Source organism: Berghia stephanieae, chromosome 7 (genome assembly GCF_034508935.2).
Source record: "Berghia stephanieae isolate SIO BIC M18660-M18661 chromosome 7, UCSD_Bste_1.3, whole genome shotgun sequence".
NCBI classification, from domain to species: domain Eukaryota; kingdom Metazoa; phylum Mollusca; class Gastropoda; order Nudibranchia; family Aeolidiidae; genus Berghia; species Berghia stephanieae.
In genome coordinates, this window is record NC_088366.1 from 46709583 (window position 1) to 46726212 (window position 16630).

General features: G+C 36.7%; 1 protein-coding gene across 2 annotated transcripts in view; it reads left to right on the plus strand.

Annotated features, from left to right (window-relative positions):
* Positions 1–31: 31 nt before the first annotated feature.
* LOC144977388 (small nuclear ribonucleoprotein-associated protein N-like) overlaps positions 32–16630 on the plus strand; it is a 60404-nt gene continuing 43805 nt past the window's right edge. The window contains exons 1-3 of one of the 2 annotated variants that reach the window (XM_078922553.1): positions 32–351; positions 12499–12762; positions 13706–13895. In XM_078922553.1, coding sequence (XP_078778679.1) covers positions 12520–12762; positions 13706–13895 — 433 coding nt within the window. In that variant the 5' untranslated portion in view covers positions 32–351; positions 12499–12519. Of the gene's footprint in view, positions 352–1350; positions 1454–12498; positions 12763–13705; positions 13896–16630 lie in introns of those variants that run through there. The other variant, XM_078922552.1, reaches the window with a different exon arrangement.

Consider the following 16630-nt stretch of genomic DNA (forward strand, 5'->3'; position numbering starts at 1 on the left):
GTTATTTAACGTACAAAAGAGTTCCTCGGTCGTAACTAAAAAAAAAGGAAGTTCCACCAGAGAGATTGTATAGCTAACGTTAGCTTCTAAACTCTCTGGTTCCACTGAGTTACTTTCATGTGACTGTTGCTATTTTAAGAGAATACGTAATTACTAGAGAACTGACGAACCCGCTTTCAGATATTTTGCAATATAGTTTGACGTCAGTTTTTTAAAATTTTGTGCACCGTCTCGTGAGTTGGCGTTAATAATGCTCAAGGAAACAAGTGATCTCATTGGTTGAACAATTGAATACAACTCACGATTTGTTTTCTTTTGAGGCCAAGACTTGTCTTTTGGCGTCATTTTCTGGTCAGTGTCAGGCTATAACGCTTTACCAGTAATTGAGCATTTAATTTTTTTTGCAAAATATCCACTAAACGTGCCCAAATCGCTTTACATGGGTTCCCTTAGCCAACAGTAGGACGAGACACGACACCCGTTAGGCGATATATTTCGGAAAGAGACAAAGTTCTTAACGTTAACAGTCAGGTTCTCATTTTCCACATGAGCACGGTGACGGAATGTGAGTAAAGAGGCCTTTTCCAAGGACTCATCTATGCACAGCTCAGAGCAAACCCTGGACCTTCCGATCCTAAGGCGAGTGTCATATCATTTGACCACATAGTTTTACCGCAATTTGTGATAAATCTCTGCACGTATTTACTAGGTCTTGAATACTTATTTTACGTGTCACGTGTTGCTGTTGGCCAGGGACCCTGTGTAAAGCGCTTTGAGCACGTTTAGTGGATATTGCGCTATGTAAAAGCTGATTTTTAAAAATAATAATTTTTTAAATACTCTTACAAGGCGGGCATCCCTTGTTGGAACAATCCGCTCTGCGTAAGCATACGCCAGGCGCTTTTCATAGTATAGTAATGATAGAAATAAGCTAGTATTTAGTATCAGTTTATATTTTAATTTGTACGCTGATACTTGTTGCGCAGCACTCTTCTCAAATCAGAAGGGGGAGTAGGGGGGGGGGGGAAGCATAGCTTTTATTTTTATATGTTGAAGGGGGAAAAAAAAGGGGGGGGGGAGGTGGGGTTAAGGGGTAGGGGGAAAAAAAAGGGGGGGGGAGGGGTTAAGGAGTAGGGGGGAGGGGGGGTAAATAAAGTGCCGAATGCGTCACCACTATGATAAAGACGCCCGAATATTCATGTTTACAATCTCCATCATTGTCATCATCATAATCATGATTATCATCGTCGTCGTCGTGGTTATCTTTCATCCTCACCACCACCACCACCACCACCAACATCATCATCATCAGCCTCATTCCTCCTCGTCATTATTTTCTTCGATTATGTCCCTTTATTCCACCGGAAGTGATATTTTGGCGACTCTAAAATCTCCGGTATAAAACTGAATAGAAGTGACAATACAAATCTGCGATCATCATTATATAAAAATGGTAAATTTTCTAATACATAGGTTATATTTATCACACATATTGTTTGCGTCGTCGAAACACATGTATTGCTTACTTATTTAAAGTGTAACCTTGGCTGGCCCTTATTCCTCTTTGTTTACATTGAAAACGAAAGTTGAACGTTTATGATAAGTCCCAACTACAAAATCTCTTAAATATTTCGATTCTTTTGCGCCTCGAACCTTGTTTTTATGAATAACAATGCGTTCTAAGTTATTTTCGAGCTATACCCCTTCTCACTATCCGTTTTCATCCACTTGCATGGGCAGGGATTGTCTTTTTAATTCCTCCCGCAACCTCCGGCTTTTTTGTAGGCACTTGCAAGAAGTAGCTCTGGCGAGGATTTCTGTTTCCGTTTTTGAGGGGAAAAAATTTAGGAGTGATTTTAAAATGTTCATTCTTCTTTCTCAGTGGAATGAAATGGCATGTATTATATTTCATTGGAAAGGGCATAAAATTCTACATACAATGATGCTAATATTATTATCTTTTTATATCATGATTTTGAGAAATCTTTGTGTAAAGAGAGTATAGAGAGCCTCGCCTTTGGCCGACCAACCTCCGCTGCACGTCCAACTCGCCTTGAGCATGCATTCACGTAAAATATAAAGATTTTTTTTAAAAACCTACCTCTGTTTCAAAAACTAGCATCTTTCACCTTTCTAAGAAACATTTTGATTTTTCAGAACTTTAGTTCGTTAAAAAAATACCGGCCAATCTGACCCGTTGAGTCGAATGAAAACGAAATTTTGTTGTTTACACGGTTCAAAGGAAATGCCGTAAATAAGCTTTCATGGACTTCCTGTGTTGTTTTTACAGTGTCACGTGACCGTTTTGAGAAATTTGACGTCTGCTACAAATAATTAGACCGGTAGGGGGTAGATATTTTCGTTGGAGCAGAGAAAAAGTGAGTATTATTTCTTGGACTTGTAGAGAGGCCTAGGGTCCACCAGCAGTCAAGTTGATTGAATAAAAGAAAAAAAGGCCTTTTTTATCCGCCGCCACCACCACCATGAGAGTGGAGGGTGAGGGGGGGGGGGTGTTGCATGAAGACGAAAGGGAGACGTGGTGACCTTGGATGACGTAGAGCATCTCAAGGATGCTGGCAGCAGTTGCAGGTGTTCTTAACCCCTTAACGGCGAAGCTAATTTTTTGCTTTTAGATAATAGTTTGCTTTTATCTTTATTATTGTTAACGGGGAATACAGAGTAAGATTGATATTCGCCTTTAAAAGGTTAAGTTGTTTTGGGTTTTTTTCAGGTTTTTGTTTTTTTTTCAAATGCCTAGTGAGAGAAAAAACAAAACAATCATACATGTATCTGCAAACAGCAGAACGTTTTCATTTTACAATGAGATGGGAAGGGGAAGGGATAACATTATGACAAGAGAGAGAGAGAGAGAGAGAGAGAGAGAGGGGCGGGGGAATGGGGGGGGGGGGGGGGGGGATAGTAAGGGGGAATGGGAAAAGATGAAAGAAACAATGGGTTGCCTGATGATGTAGATCAAAGGAATGTTACAGCGGTGTTCACGGAGCGTACTTCGTGAAACTTTAACCTTTTACAGTGACAGTTTTTTTTTCTGCAGATTGCTTATGCAGAATAAATCGTTTCCACCAAGAGAGCAGTAGTAAGAGTATATTTCGACTCGGGCTTCAATTAAACTATAAATCGCAAAGCTTGTCTTTTAATGATAATATTAAGACTAAGATCTGGAGTTTGGGGAGTGTAAGATGGAATCTCGCCAATAATGGTTAAAATTGTTTTGATTTTTAAAAATATAACACACACACACACACACGAGCGCGCGCGGTCACGACAGCGAGGACCATCTATTGCATGTGTTGCAACGGTAAATCAGTTTACGTGTACGTAGATCCTGAGGCGAGATGCCCCGTTACCGTGTACGCACCCCCCCCCCCCCCAAAAAAAAAAAAAAAAAGAAAGAGACACACACACATACACACACACGCACACACACACACACGCACGCTGTCTCGCATCCGCTACGAACTAATTTTGCGCACCAATTTTTACTGCACTAATGCACCAAATTGCATTTGGTTTGGCCACTTGGCCTCCTGTAACCAACTGTTTGGCTTCCTCTGACTTTCCCCGTTATATCGTGTTACTCTGGTACCGGTAAAACTTATTTTATTTGGCAATCTAAATATCTAAATGCAACACGTGCTAACGCCACAGATTGCATTTGCTAATGCTTCTATATATACGAATTTTCCTTATCCCATCTAAATTGTTTAACAAATCTAAAGAGTTTTCGCGAGGCTAAGGTGGGTTTGGTGGTATTTGGGCTCCTGCCGAGGAATCTGGCCTCTTGCTATAGCTAGTTTGGTCTCTTACTCAAAAATGATCTGGCAACCCTGCCTGGCTAGGCGGAACCTTGATAACAGAAACGGGACCCAGGCGATTTCGCGAGGAATTAAAAATGAAAACAATTAGGTTATAATTTCAACACAACTTTTGAAATTCATCAAGGATTGTCCATTACCGAATGTTTTTTGATAGAAAACAAATGCATCTTCAAATCTAAACTGCTTTTGACGGTAAGCGGTAAGTTTTTATTTATTTTTCTGTCCAAACGAATGATTTGTCCTGGTTATAGAAGCTAAGTATTGGTAACACCGGCGCAGCTCTCTATGTGACCCTCCGCCTCGAAACGGTATTAAGTCGGATTTTTCAATTTTGGGTTTTTGGTACCCAATCACAGCTTATTTTATGCTTAAAATTTGATACCAAATTTATACAATTCTGATTATTCATTGCCGAGATATGACCGTTTGAAGTAGGGAGAGTGTGAAAACCAAGTTTTAACCCTCTCGTGTTCAGATTCTTTTTGGGGGAGTAGATAATGAGTTCCCTATATGGCCATGTCAATCATGTAGACATCCTTTGATGATATAAGCCTACTCTTTGATATCTGTAGTCGCCTTTTCGTTTTCTACGGTCACTCATGGCTAAACTCCGCCCAGAAACGATTTCATAGGTCCGTCCATCACCAAATTTCAAACTTTTGTTCTCGTGAGTTCATAAGTTTTTTGACCGAAGAATGATTGGCTACTGAGCATCTTGACCCTTCAACGATTGGTCGTTCTGGCAGCTCACGTGTCAACAGCCGTCAACAATGAATTGAATCATCGTCGATGCAGTGGAAGACGGCCATGGAATAGTTGCGTCACATCGCCACGTTGTTGAATAAATTATCCAGGCATGGTCGATAGGTAAAAAAGCCAAATTATGTTCTAGTTACATTTGAAACAAACAAAGTATATCACTCATCCCGTCTCATTGAGATATAAAGAATGATATAAAAATCAAGAAAATCGGCCGATAAATAAAAAAGTTGCTTAAAAAAGCTAAAATAAACAAAAGCAATTTTTAAAATCAAATTTATTCGTAAAACAGTTGGTTTTCAACCGATTTTTATGAAACAAAGACCAATGTACTTCTTTTTTCAAGCTGATTTCAGCAATGTGACTTTCAAATTCCTCAGACTTATATTTTTTACTTTTGATTTTAGCTTTTAGGCCTACTCCATAAGGTGTTATATTCCTTGCATAACAATAGCGTAATACATCGACGGGGAGAAGCGTCTTTGTTTCGGCCAGCTGGATAGATAGCCTGTGATTGGTCGAAGACTTTGAGACGCTTGATTCACAATTCTACACGAACGGACCCCGGCGGTCTATCAAAGAGGTGTAACAAATTTATTTACCGACTATTTTTCTTGGTGCTAAAATTACAAAGTAATAATTTCGCATCAGAAAAAATAACTCTGAAGTTCCTATCTCTTTATTACAATAAAATTGATACCACGAATGACAAAATCGACCCACAAATAAGGGAGTTATAAATTATTCATAATATTTTTAAAAGTTTACAATAATGGTCTTCAAAGTCATTTTTCATCACCAAAGTCGTAATTTTTTACCGATTTTTACCAAACAAAGTGCAATGTCAATGATTTTCACCCGCAAATAAAATAGGATTTAAATCGCAATTTCTGAAACGTATTTTCTTTTCTGTCGGCAAATTTATAAAAATCAAAGCTGAAAACACCCTGCGGCAGTGACATGGCCTGTCATTTCCTTCACAACGATTGGATTTTACTTACTGAGGCCAGTCTTGACTACCCCGCCCATGAATATTATGCCGTTGTCGGTTTTTGTCGGGTTGAATCTTAAAGAGTTAAGAAAACCAACTTTGAAGTGAGGCACCGTTTTCACGCACAGTTAAATCAATGGGCAAAGATAACTCCTTAGATACGGACATCGAAAATTTGACGAGAATAGTGAAATTTGGCATGAGCTTAGCTTATACATTTAATAATGTACATACAAATTTTTGAAACAATCCAATTATTACTGTGAAATTTGTGTCTTATTTAATAGAGAAAATACGATTTCAAAATGCCAAAAGTTAAAGAAGGTTGAAATTTGAAAGTACAGTTTTGAAACTACGTGAAGCCGGGTGGGCAGGGAAAGAATTATCAGGAAAGAGGATTAGAGAGGAAGTGAGAGAACGAGAGAGTAAAATACACACACACATACACACACAAAAACAGACACACGTGAGAGACAGAGACACACACAGAGAGAAAGAGAGAGATATAGAGAAAAAGAGGAGCGAGAGGGGGAGGGGAGAGAGACTGCTTGTGTTAAGAGGACGCGAGGGAAATATAATAAAGATTGAAACCGGTATGTGTGTGTGTGTGTTTGTATGTGTGAAAGAAACAAAAGGGAGGTGGAGAGAGTGAGGTAGACATGAAGAAAGGGATGGAGGCGGAGCAAAGAATTGTAGGGATAGTTTAAAGAAAGCATTTTGTTACAAAGTAAGTCATAGTCAATCAACTGGAAACATATTGACCATTGAGATTGCAATTAAAGAAATGGGCTGGTCAAATCAATCATTTCATTGTTTCCATTTTGAGTCAGATGACAGCTCGAGGAGGAGGGGTGGGGCTTATTGTGTAGTGACTTACATGAAAACCGGTTATTGAATCTCTCAAGTTTTCCTTAGCGTTTCACCACATTGTTCATTGTCTAAAAAGACCCCCCCCCCCTTTCTTTCAGTATACAAAGAAAGCACAACAAAACGAGCATCCATCCATCCATCTCTCTCTCTCTCTCTCCTCTCTCTCTCTCTCTCTCTCTCTCTCTCTCTCTCTCTCTCTCATTCTCTCTCTCTCTCCCTCTCTCTGTTTGTCTCTCTCTCCCCTTCATCTACCTATCTATCTATCTATCTATCTATCTACCTATCTATCTATCTATCTATCTATCTATCTATCTATCTATCTATCTACATATCTATTTATCAATTAATAGGTTTGTCTGTCTGTCTGTTTATCTATCCATTTCATTTTTTAGTTACAGTTCATTAATTGTTGAAGGCTCTATCTATTATTCTGCTTTTGTACTTAAAATTAAATGTTTATCCTACAACAATCTCTGTAAGTGTAAGATTAGGCAACTGTTGTCCTATTAAGTCTTAGCATATTATCCTATAATTTCATGAATAATTAAAGAGGGACAAAGGAGGACCTCCACATCAATCATTACCCAATGCAACTAGACAAAGATAAAAAAGCACGTGGTGTGTATCAAAATGCACAAACACACACGTATGTAACACACGCATGCTGACGTCATGAAGCATCGCCCGAGCATTATGGCCTACAGCCACAGCGCATGTGATGAGCGTTGACCAATCAGAATCATTCATTGTAAGGTTGTCAGGGAAAAACCTAGACTTGTTTACAGTTTTTAAAGTTCATTATTGGTTGAAGCATGAAATTGTGGAAACAGTCATGCTTTCTCTGAGATAGATAAAGACACGCCCTTTGCTGTGATATCTTACATCTTATTGGTGGAGAAAAAGACTCGGTATTATTAAGCTTTGGAAAGGGTGGCTCTCTGAGAGAATGTCAACTCTCGTTTTGAATGTGTCACTGATAGTTGCATTTTTAAACTTGAAATTTATATAACTTATCGTCAATGTTTATGTTGAATTATTATGTTTTCATTTAGAAAAATGATTGTAGTTTCTGAAACAACCAAAAACTGAAATTTGATAATTTTGACCATTTCCACTTTAAAACCGGTTTTCTTCGTTTTCCAAATCCCGACTTAATACCGGTTCGAGGCGGAGGGTCACATATGTGTTTAAACGCTTATAACTTTTAAACCAGAGATGGTCCTTCTTAATAAAAACAAGTCCTTCTGAGATACATATTAAAGTAGCTTCTCTAAAACTAAAAATTTCAGAGCAAAATATGTTTGCACTCAAAAGTTAGAGCTCCCCAAAAAAACAGTAATTGGCCTCGATTGTTTACAGAAGCTGCCATTTTCTTATACTGATTCACTTCCTGTCGTCTGCTGCGTTTGTGAGATAACTTCGTCAATCACCACATCAAAACTTTACATTTTTATATCTTACAATATATTCCATTTATGGAAGTTATTTTTGTTTTAAATTATTTAATAAATTGGCGTTTTCATGTCCATGCATTCATTTTATAATTTACAATTCTCTTCCTTTTTTTCCGATTGATTTTTCACTGTTGATTTTGACGTTTTTCATCCTTTGACGGACGTCTGTCCAATTTAGGGGAACGGGGGAGCGGAAGTTTTTAAAATCACCTATTTTCGATCATTTTAAACACTAATACACCACCTCAAACATTTATCAGTCCATATCTCTGCTTTTATGAGGTCTATTTTCATTTTGAAAAGTTCAAAGTGAATAACTAAATGACGCCGATTCAGTGGTGTATTTGGTCTATCTACAAGTGAATAAATATTTAATTGTCGACTTTTCCAAAATTCCAATCGGTCATTCATTTGCATGTCGTGATCTATTTTTCCTTGATTTCAGCTGTTTCAGCTCTAAACTGTACCTTTCTCTCTCAATAAATAATTATTTTTCTGTTTGCAATGTATTACAGAGATGTTGAATTACCACATGTAAAAATTTCAAAGTTGTATTTGAAGCCGTTTATGAATTATACTTGATTATCCATTGGGTTGCTGTGTTTTGGTCACATATTTTCCTATAAGCTTCTATAGAGATTTTTCACAACATAAAAGGTCATAACTTTTTAACTAGTTGAGATAGAGCGATAATTTTTTCACTTTAGTAAATGTTTCACTCCCCTTTATTTTTCTACGCTAAATTAATACCGATATCACTATTTTGAAAAATTCTTGCAAGTGCCTATTTTTTGCATAGGAAATAGCTGACTGATACACTGATGATAGTGATAGTGATAGCGACAGTGACTCAGTCAGTGACAACTTCTTCTAACTTCTAACTTACTGTATATCACTATCCACTCCCTCCACTTAATATGTTGTGACGAAGAAGTCTAAGATAAAAAAGAATTCATCTCTAAAATATCGGGCTGTCATTATCCGATTATCCCCGCCCAGACAGTGTCTGGGGACCGGGGATAATGAAAATTCGTTATCCCCTTTAAGTCTGGTAGCAGTAGCGTCAATTGCCATGGACTCGTCAATTGCCAAGGACCATGTCAGTTCATCAACTACGCATATATTATTAGTACCATAACTATAACTGCCATTAGGGTACCTAACGTTAGTAGTAGGTAGGCCTACTCTGGTAAAACATTAAAATTGGATTGCGCTCAATTGTTGACCAATGAAACCTAGGCCTATATCATTATAATTATAATGGTAGGTACTTTGGTAAAAAAAATTCGAATTGGATTGAGCTCAATGAAACCTATATCATTAAAAAGTGATAAAGTGCTTTTCAACACGATTCTAATGATACCAAAATTGTGAAAATCAGATAAGCAGAAGACAAGTTATGTTAGTTTAAAGTAAGGTTGAAAAATGGTCTTCTATTTCTATTTGCCTTTGTTATATACTGACGTACTTTGTGACCTGAAACTGTTGCATTTCCTGTAGTAACTACCAGTTGGTTTTCTAAAAATGGCCGCTAAGATTTGAGTAAGGATTTAGCTGGATCGAATTTCATGGATGCTGTATACAGCTTTGCCCTGAATTTAATTTTATAAAACAAAAATTAAGATAAATAATAAACATGCCGTCACGAAATTTTGATTCACAATTTTCTATTTTTTTAATTATCCAAAGCTAAATTATACCCTATTTTATCCATGATCCTAAGATATACTAAATTGTCATTGATTTTAAAATAAGGTTTAGGTACTTTGGTAAAAAATTGAAATTGGGTTGAGCTCAATGAAACCTATACCATTATATTTCAACATGATTATAATGATACCAAAATTGTGAAAATCAGAGTAGCAGAAGAAAAGTTATGTTAGTTTAAAGGCTGAAAAATGGTCTTCTATTTGCCTTTGTTATTTACTGACGTACTTTGTGACCTGGAACTCTTGCATTTCCGGTAGTAACCACCATTTGGATTTCAAAACTGGCCTAAAATGGCCGCTAAGATTTTGAGTAAGGATTTTGCTGGAACGAATTTCATGGATGCGGTATATAGCTTTGCCCTGAATTTGATTTTATTTAAAAGTTAAGATGTTAACCTATCGTGCCATCATGAAATTTTGATTTACCAATTTCTTGTTTTTTAATAATCCAAAGCTAAATTATACCATATTTTATCCACAATCAAAAGATATACTAAATTGTCATTGATTTAAAAATAAACTACACCAAACGATAGAGTAATTCCTCCTGAAGAAAATAAGACATAAATCATTAAAATCCATCCATGAACATAAAATCTATGGAACTTTTTCTGAGACCCATCACTCAAAAGTCCAAAAAATTGGGTCATGGCCACTAGGCCATTTATCAGCTCCCTGCTGGAGGGCCAAATGGACGTTTACCAAAGTACCTAATAAGGTGGGTTTTTATGCACCTTCGTTGGAGGTGTACAAAAACGCACCGTTTTTATGCACCTCATTGGCGGTGATGGTAAATTAATGAAAATATTGCTGCATACGTCCATGAGGTTTAACTAGTTTTAGATTGTAGTTTAGCACGTTGCTTAGCGATTAACGATGTATTATAGAATAATAACAATAATTTATAAAATCAAAGGTAAAAAGAAACATGGCACACAAATAATGATCTCAAATAAATAATTTTAGAAAATTAAAATCAAATTTTTTCTTTGACATGATATAAAGATTTTGAAAAACAACCAAAAAAAAAAAAGTAAACTTTAAAAAAAATATGTCCACAACGGAATCGAACCCAGTACTTTCAAAGTTAGAGTCTGACAGCTTGTCCACTGCGCTATGGAGCCACCTGACTGTTCATCACATTTAATGTCTTTCTAAAACATTATTTTACAATAATTATTATTGTTATTATTATTATTATTATTATTATTATTATTACAGTAGACTCCGATAAGACGATGCCCAAGGGAACCGGGGAAAAAATCGACTTATCTGAAAATCAATTTAACCGGAGAGTAACCAAATGAGCAAAAACGCATGTGAACAAAGCAAACCAATCTAGAATAAGTATGGCCCTTCATATCGCGCGCTATTTGCAGTCGTGTTGAATTAACCAGAGAAGTAGAGGTCCCTGTAGTGGTCATCAGAGGCTCCTACCCCCAATAGCCCCAAAGAGGAATCAGAATACATAAAAATTGAAATTTGAGATAATAAAGCGGAATCAACTTACTGTTATTGACTATGACATGCTTTGCAACAGAAAATGTAATAGACAATCCAAAAGTACTCAAATGATAAAATATAAAATGTGTAAAAATGCACAGATTGTGTAAAGACTAAGAATGGTGTCAAATGATAATAGAGAACACACAGGTCCTAGAGCAAAGCATTGAATGGAATGGATGGATTTAACCTTGTCAGGACCCCTTCCCCCCTTCCCCCCCCCCCCCCCACACACACACACACACCTAATCAAACAAACTACCCCCATGCACACACCTAATCAAACAAACTCCCATGCCGGTACACACACGCACAGGGCTAGAATTATATAGAGAAAGAAGCTGACACACCACAGGGCTAGAATTATATAGAGAAAGAAGCTGACCGCACTCAATAATATTACTACCTATTGAAGCCAACATATAATATTACCAAGGTCATTGACCTCACAAATTGGAGTCACCATAATAATAGTAATACTTCAGTCAACCCCCCTCCCAAACATATAATAATAATTTTCCTTGATTCATACCAGTTAAGTGATATTATTGATTCATACCAGTTAAGTGATATTATTCCGAGAAAAGCTGAAGGGTAGGAGCCTCTAGGTCAAGGTCATGCTTCTTGTAAATCGTGGAGACAGAAATAGCTGGTATGCCAATTTCCTATGGGATGATTTGATTTTCTGTTGCATGCCAGACTTTCCAAATGCATCGAATCTACCTTTTCCGCGATAGGTTTGCCATTGTAGTTGTAGACTTGACTTGAATTCTTGATAAAATAGATACTAATTAAGAGGGCCATTACATAGGATGGCCTGGGATTAGAACCAAAAAAAATCTTGAGCTTGAAGATGCGACAATGTAAAATTTGAGATGGAGAAATTAAAGTTTTTCAATACTGTTTATGTATATTGAACACGGATGTCAGGCAAAGCACCTACATCACATCGATGTGCGCCAATCATTCGCGGATATTATTAACCACTGGAAATTCTTACTCGTAGCTTTTTTAACTAATGGAAATACTTATTTATTTGTGATTTTATTGTAGTCATGAGTGATAAGAACATCGACTTAAGCGACATCGACTTATGTGGAGTTTTTTATATTTTTTACTAATGTTATATAGGAAGGAGGGGGGGGGGGGGCCAAGAAAAATAATCGACTTTGCCAACGTATCCAGAGTGCACTGTATTATTATTATTATTATTATTATTCATTACTATTATTCATTGCTATTATTACTATTAAATTCATCATCTTAACACATTACTGTTCTGAAGTGACGGGCCTTGTGTATATGATTCATTATCTTATGAATGCTCCAACTAGAATAATTGACATTGAAAAATTGACATGTTCATTTTTCAGTCAGCGCCAAGGAGTTCCAAGATGTTGGCTCACATCAACTACAGAATGCGTTGCCAGCTGCAGGATGGACGCATCTTCATTGGGACCTTCAAAGCCTTTGACAAACACATGAACTTGATTCTGGGTGACTGTGACGAGTTCAGGAAGATCAGACCAAAGAATGTGAAATCAAATGAGCGGGAGGAAAAGAGAGGTTTGGGTCTCGTTTTGTTGAGGGGAGAACACCTGGTCTCGATGACCATTGAGGGTCCCCCTGCTGCAGAGGTGAGTCATTTTTGTGTTGAATCCAACATTTGGGGCTGGGTGGGGTTCCTGACCTCCCAAAGATAGTGGGCAGGGAGGTACTTGCTGTGTCTTCTATCCTCCCCATTATTGCTTTTCCAATTGCTTTCTGTCTTTGTCTTGGAATGAGATTACTTAGTTTTGTCCTGACCCTGGCCGGAGTCCTTGGCTGGAAGGGAAACTGTTGAATGGATAAATTATAGTTTTGAGAGGTGATATTTTTTTCCTTGTGACTCATCTCTCTGTTATGTACTGTTACTGTTATATTTTTTTTTAGCATATGATTTGTAAACCTTTGAGAGTATTCCTCTTAGTGGGATCTTTTGTTGGTGTATTGGTGAGACTTTAAGGTGATCTCAAACTGAGAACACTGATAGTGTGCTCTTGGAATCCACATCTGTTCCCTATTTGAACTAATTCGCCTCTGTCTTTTAATTAATTGTACCTCTAGAATGTTTTTACTATCCAATTTCCTTCCTTTTCATTGGTGCTGATATGACCTAAATCTGTTGCAAGCGCTGTAAAACCCTTAAAACACAAACAAAAAACCCAAACATTTGGGGTGGGGGGGTGGGGGGGGGGTGTCTTGGGTTCTTCTGCAATTTCAAAGTGAGTGTGAAGAAGAGATTTACTCTTATTTTCTTCAGATTAACTCCTAAATAGATTCTACAATCTGGTTTTTGAAGGAAAAAGGTTTAAGTTAATAACTTTACTTAATTTAGATTTAGAGAGAAGTTTATCAAAATCTGAATTTCGGGGTTGTTAGTTCTATTTCCCATGGACACAAGTATCCAATCGATTAGCAAAATTTGTGATGATTATGGTTCTATCAATGAACCTGATTTGTTCTGTTTTGTTTTCTCTTTACATTTAAAGATAAAGTATTGTTGATTAAGTGGAAAATACCTTTGTTTCACCATTGCAGGAAGGCGTTGCAAGAGTACCCTTGTCAGGTGCCAGCCAAGGGCCAGGAATGGGCAGAGCTGCTGGTAGAGGAATGGGTGGTGGTGCAGGTGTCGGCGGTGCTCCAGGCCTGCAAGGCCCAGCCAGAGGAGTGGGTGGACCCTCACAACAGATGATGACCCCTCAGCCTAGGATGGGAGGACCTCCCATGGGTAAGTAAAGTAGAATTGAAGGCTGGTCCTCCAAAACTTGATCTACTACTTTTTGAGATTTTCCACCCATTAGATAAATTGAAATGTAAATTTTATTTAAGCATCAATAGCCTTCAACAGTCTTGACATCACTTCCCTCGTAATGAAGCATAGTAACTTAGTAAGTTGCTCTAAACTATTGGAAAAATGGCGAACGCCCTTATGAAATATTTCTCTGACGAGCATAAATGTGTATCCAGAGGAGAAGTACATTATAAATATGATCGTGTTTTGACTTGTATACATCCTGATCACATGACATGAAAAGCTCTTGCCAGCATGAAGAATAAAATGCACAGATTTTCTTTGTTTAGAACCCCGCTGCTCGCCATTGCTGGGCAACGTGACATCAGACTATTGAATCCAATTGACACAAGAACTGCCCCAGATTTGTGTGAATTTGAACGTTAAATATGATAAAATAATAGTCTGAATGAGAAATTTTAGAGGAAATGCGTAATCCACAATATTTCAAAATAGGAAAAAAGGGTCAGGGAGTTTTGGAAAACTACTTCAATTGATACAAACAGCTTTTTATCTTGGAAGGAGTTTGGTTGGATATGGAAGATAAAAACTCAAAGGTTCTTTACGTTTTAAACCTTTTGTTGTTGTTGGTATTTAGGTCTAATTTTAATCTGGCAGTTAATATTGTAATAAGTATAAGCAAAAATTAATGTAACAGCTTTAAAAAAGCCAAATCCCCAAATTACCAATCACAGTACATTTTGGTCTCAAAACCCTTCTTCAGCCAACGAGAAAAACAATAGAAAGGCAAATAGGGTACCATCTATCTGGTGTAAAAGTAATGTATTTATATTTTCATTTTTGTTGTTGACTGAAAAGGGGGGTTTGAGCCCAAAACTTTCTGTATTTGTTAATTTGTCCGGTTTTTGAAGCTGTTATATAAATTTTTGTTCATTGCTTTTTATATTCCACAGCTTCTAGCAGTTTTGTATCACGTTGTCTAAAGATTAGATAGTAATATTTTACTTTTTGAATTATTTTTTTAATTGATGATAGTGTCTGACAAACTCTGGTTCCACTATCCTTTTCCCATTCATGGAACTGACATGACCATAATCAATCATGAAGGGTGAAATATGTCAAAAAGCCCTTTAAATACCCTGTTGTTTTTGCAAATATAAATATATTATATTAATGCAAACAAAAGAAAAGATCAAATTGATGCATGGATGATATTAAAAAGTACTTCTTCTTTCAGCTTATCCCGCATTTTGCAGGGCTGCCATGCCATAATGAATACTACATCTCCATGCATTCATCATCTTCCTCCAGGCCCAGTTCTTTCATATATCGTCCTTTACCCAATCCATCCATGTGGTCTTCAGGCATTCCTTTTTTCTCTTTCTCCGCTGATTGTATATCCACTACTTTCTTTCCCACGCACTCCCTCTCTCATCTCTTAACTTGTCCAAATATAAGGTCAAGTTGCAGACCTGCCAATAGGTACGATTAATCGTATTTTAGTACGATTTAGACTCAAATTCGTGGATACGTTTCCAAAGGATTTAGTACGATTTTTGTTGTTTTAATATTTTGATTTTTTTTTTCTCAAGCATGAATGATGTTGAAAATGCAACATGTCATACATCAATTGTTGACCGTGTATCTGAATAAGGCATCACAGTTAGTACTATTTACTATTGTTATCATTTCAGTTAGTTATATGTTGCCGGTTTTCACCAATATTTTTCTCATAACTTTTTGAGGATTTGCATAGAATTATGCATTTAAGCTTATTTTATATTTTAAATGACCTCAGGCCACATTTAAGAATTTACCACTTGTTAAATAGAACATTTTAAGTGAAATTTAAATTTAACTAACATCTTCATGGGTGCAAGAGTGCCGGCCGATTGGATTACCGAAAAAAACGTCACCGGCTTTTTGCAATTTGGATTTGATTGATTTTTTATTTTTTTTTGTGACAAGAAACTTAACAAATTACTCCATTACAACCTTTGGATTAAGCATACAACAATTGTGGACGACAATTATGAAGACTAGATGCTGAGAACAAGACTTCAAATGACGAGGTGAAGTCCGTGAATCTTGCAGGCTTTTTCAGATTATTTGTCTGGTCATAAGTAGACTTGCAGGCTTTTTGAGGTCCAGTTGCTTGCACCCATGCATCTTTGGCAGTGAAGCTTTCAATTTAAAAACTGTATTGCTGATAAGCTTAAACATAAATGGATTATTTCCCTTTATAATTACTAAAATTACTCTTATTTTGTTTTTAAAAATTTAATGATCTTTTTTTTAAAGATTTATTATTTTGTATGAGTGATTTTTTTTTTTTTTCATTACCAATTGGGCAGCTTTAGGAACAAAATGGTTCAAAATGAATCCTCTAGAAGTATTTAACTTGCCTGTGATATGTGTGAATTTCCCATCATTTGACCAACAGTAATAGTATCAGTATGTAGTAGTAGTAGTAGTAATAGTGGTAGGAGTAGTAGTGGTAGTAGTAATAGTACTAGTCTAGTAGTGGTAGTAGTAATAGTACTAGTCTAGTAGTGGTAGGAATTGTTGTAGTTGTAGTAGGAGGAGGAGTAGTAAATGCTATAAAAAAGGGAGAGAGAAACATGGATCATTTGATTACATAATGGAAATTATCTTGTCACTGCTGCAAATTGTCTTCTCTGTTAGATTGAAGACCACTCTCACAAATATTT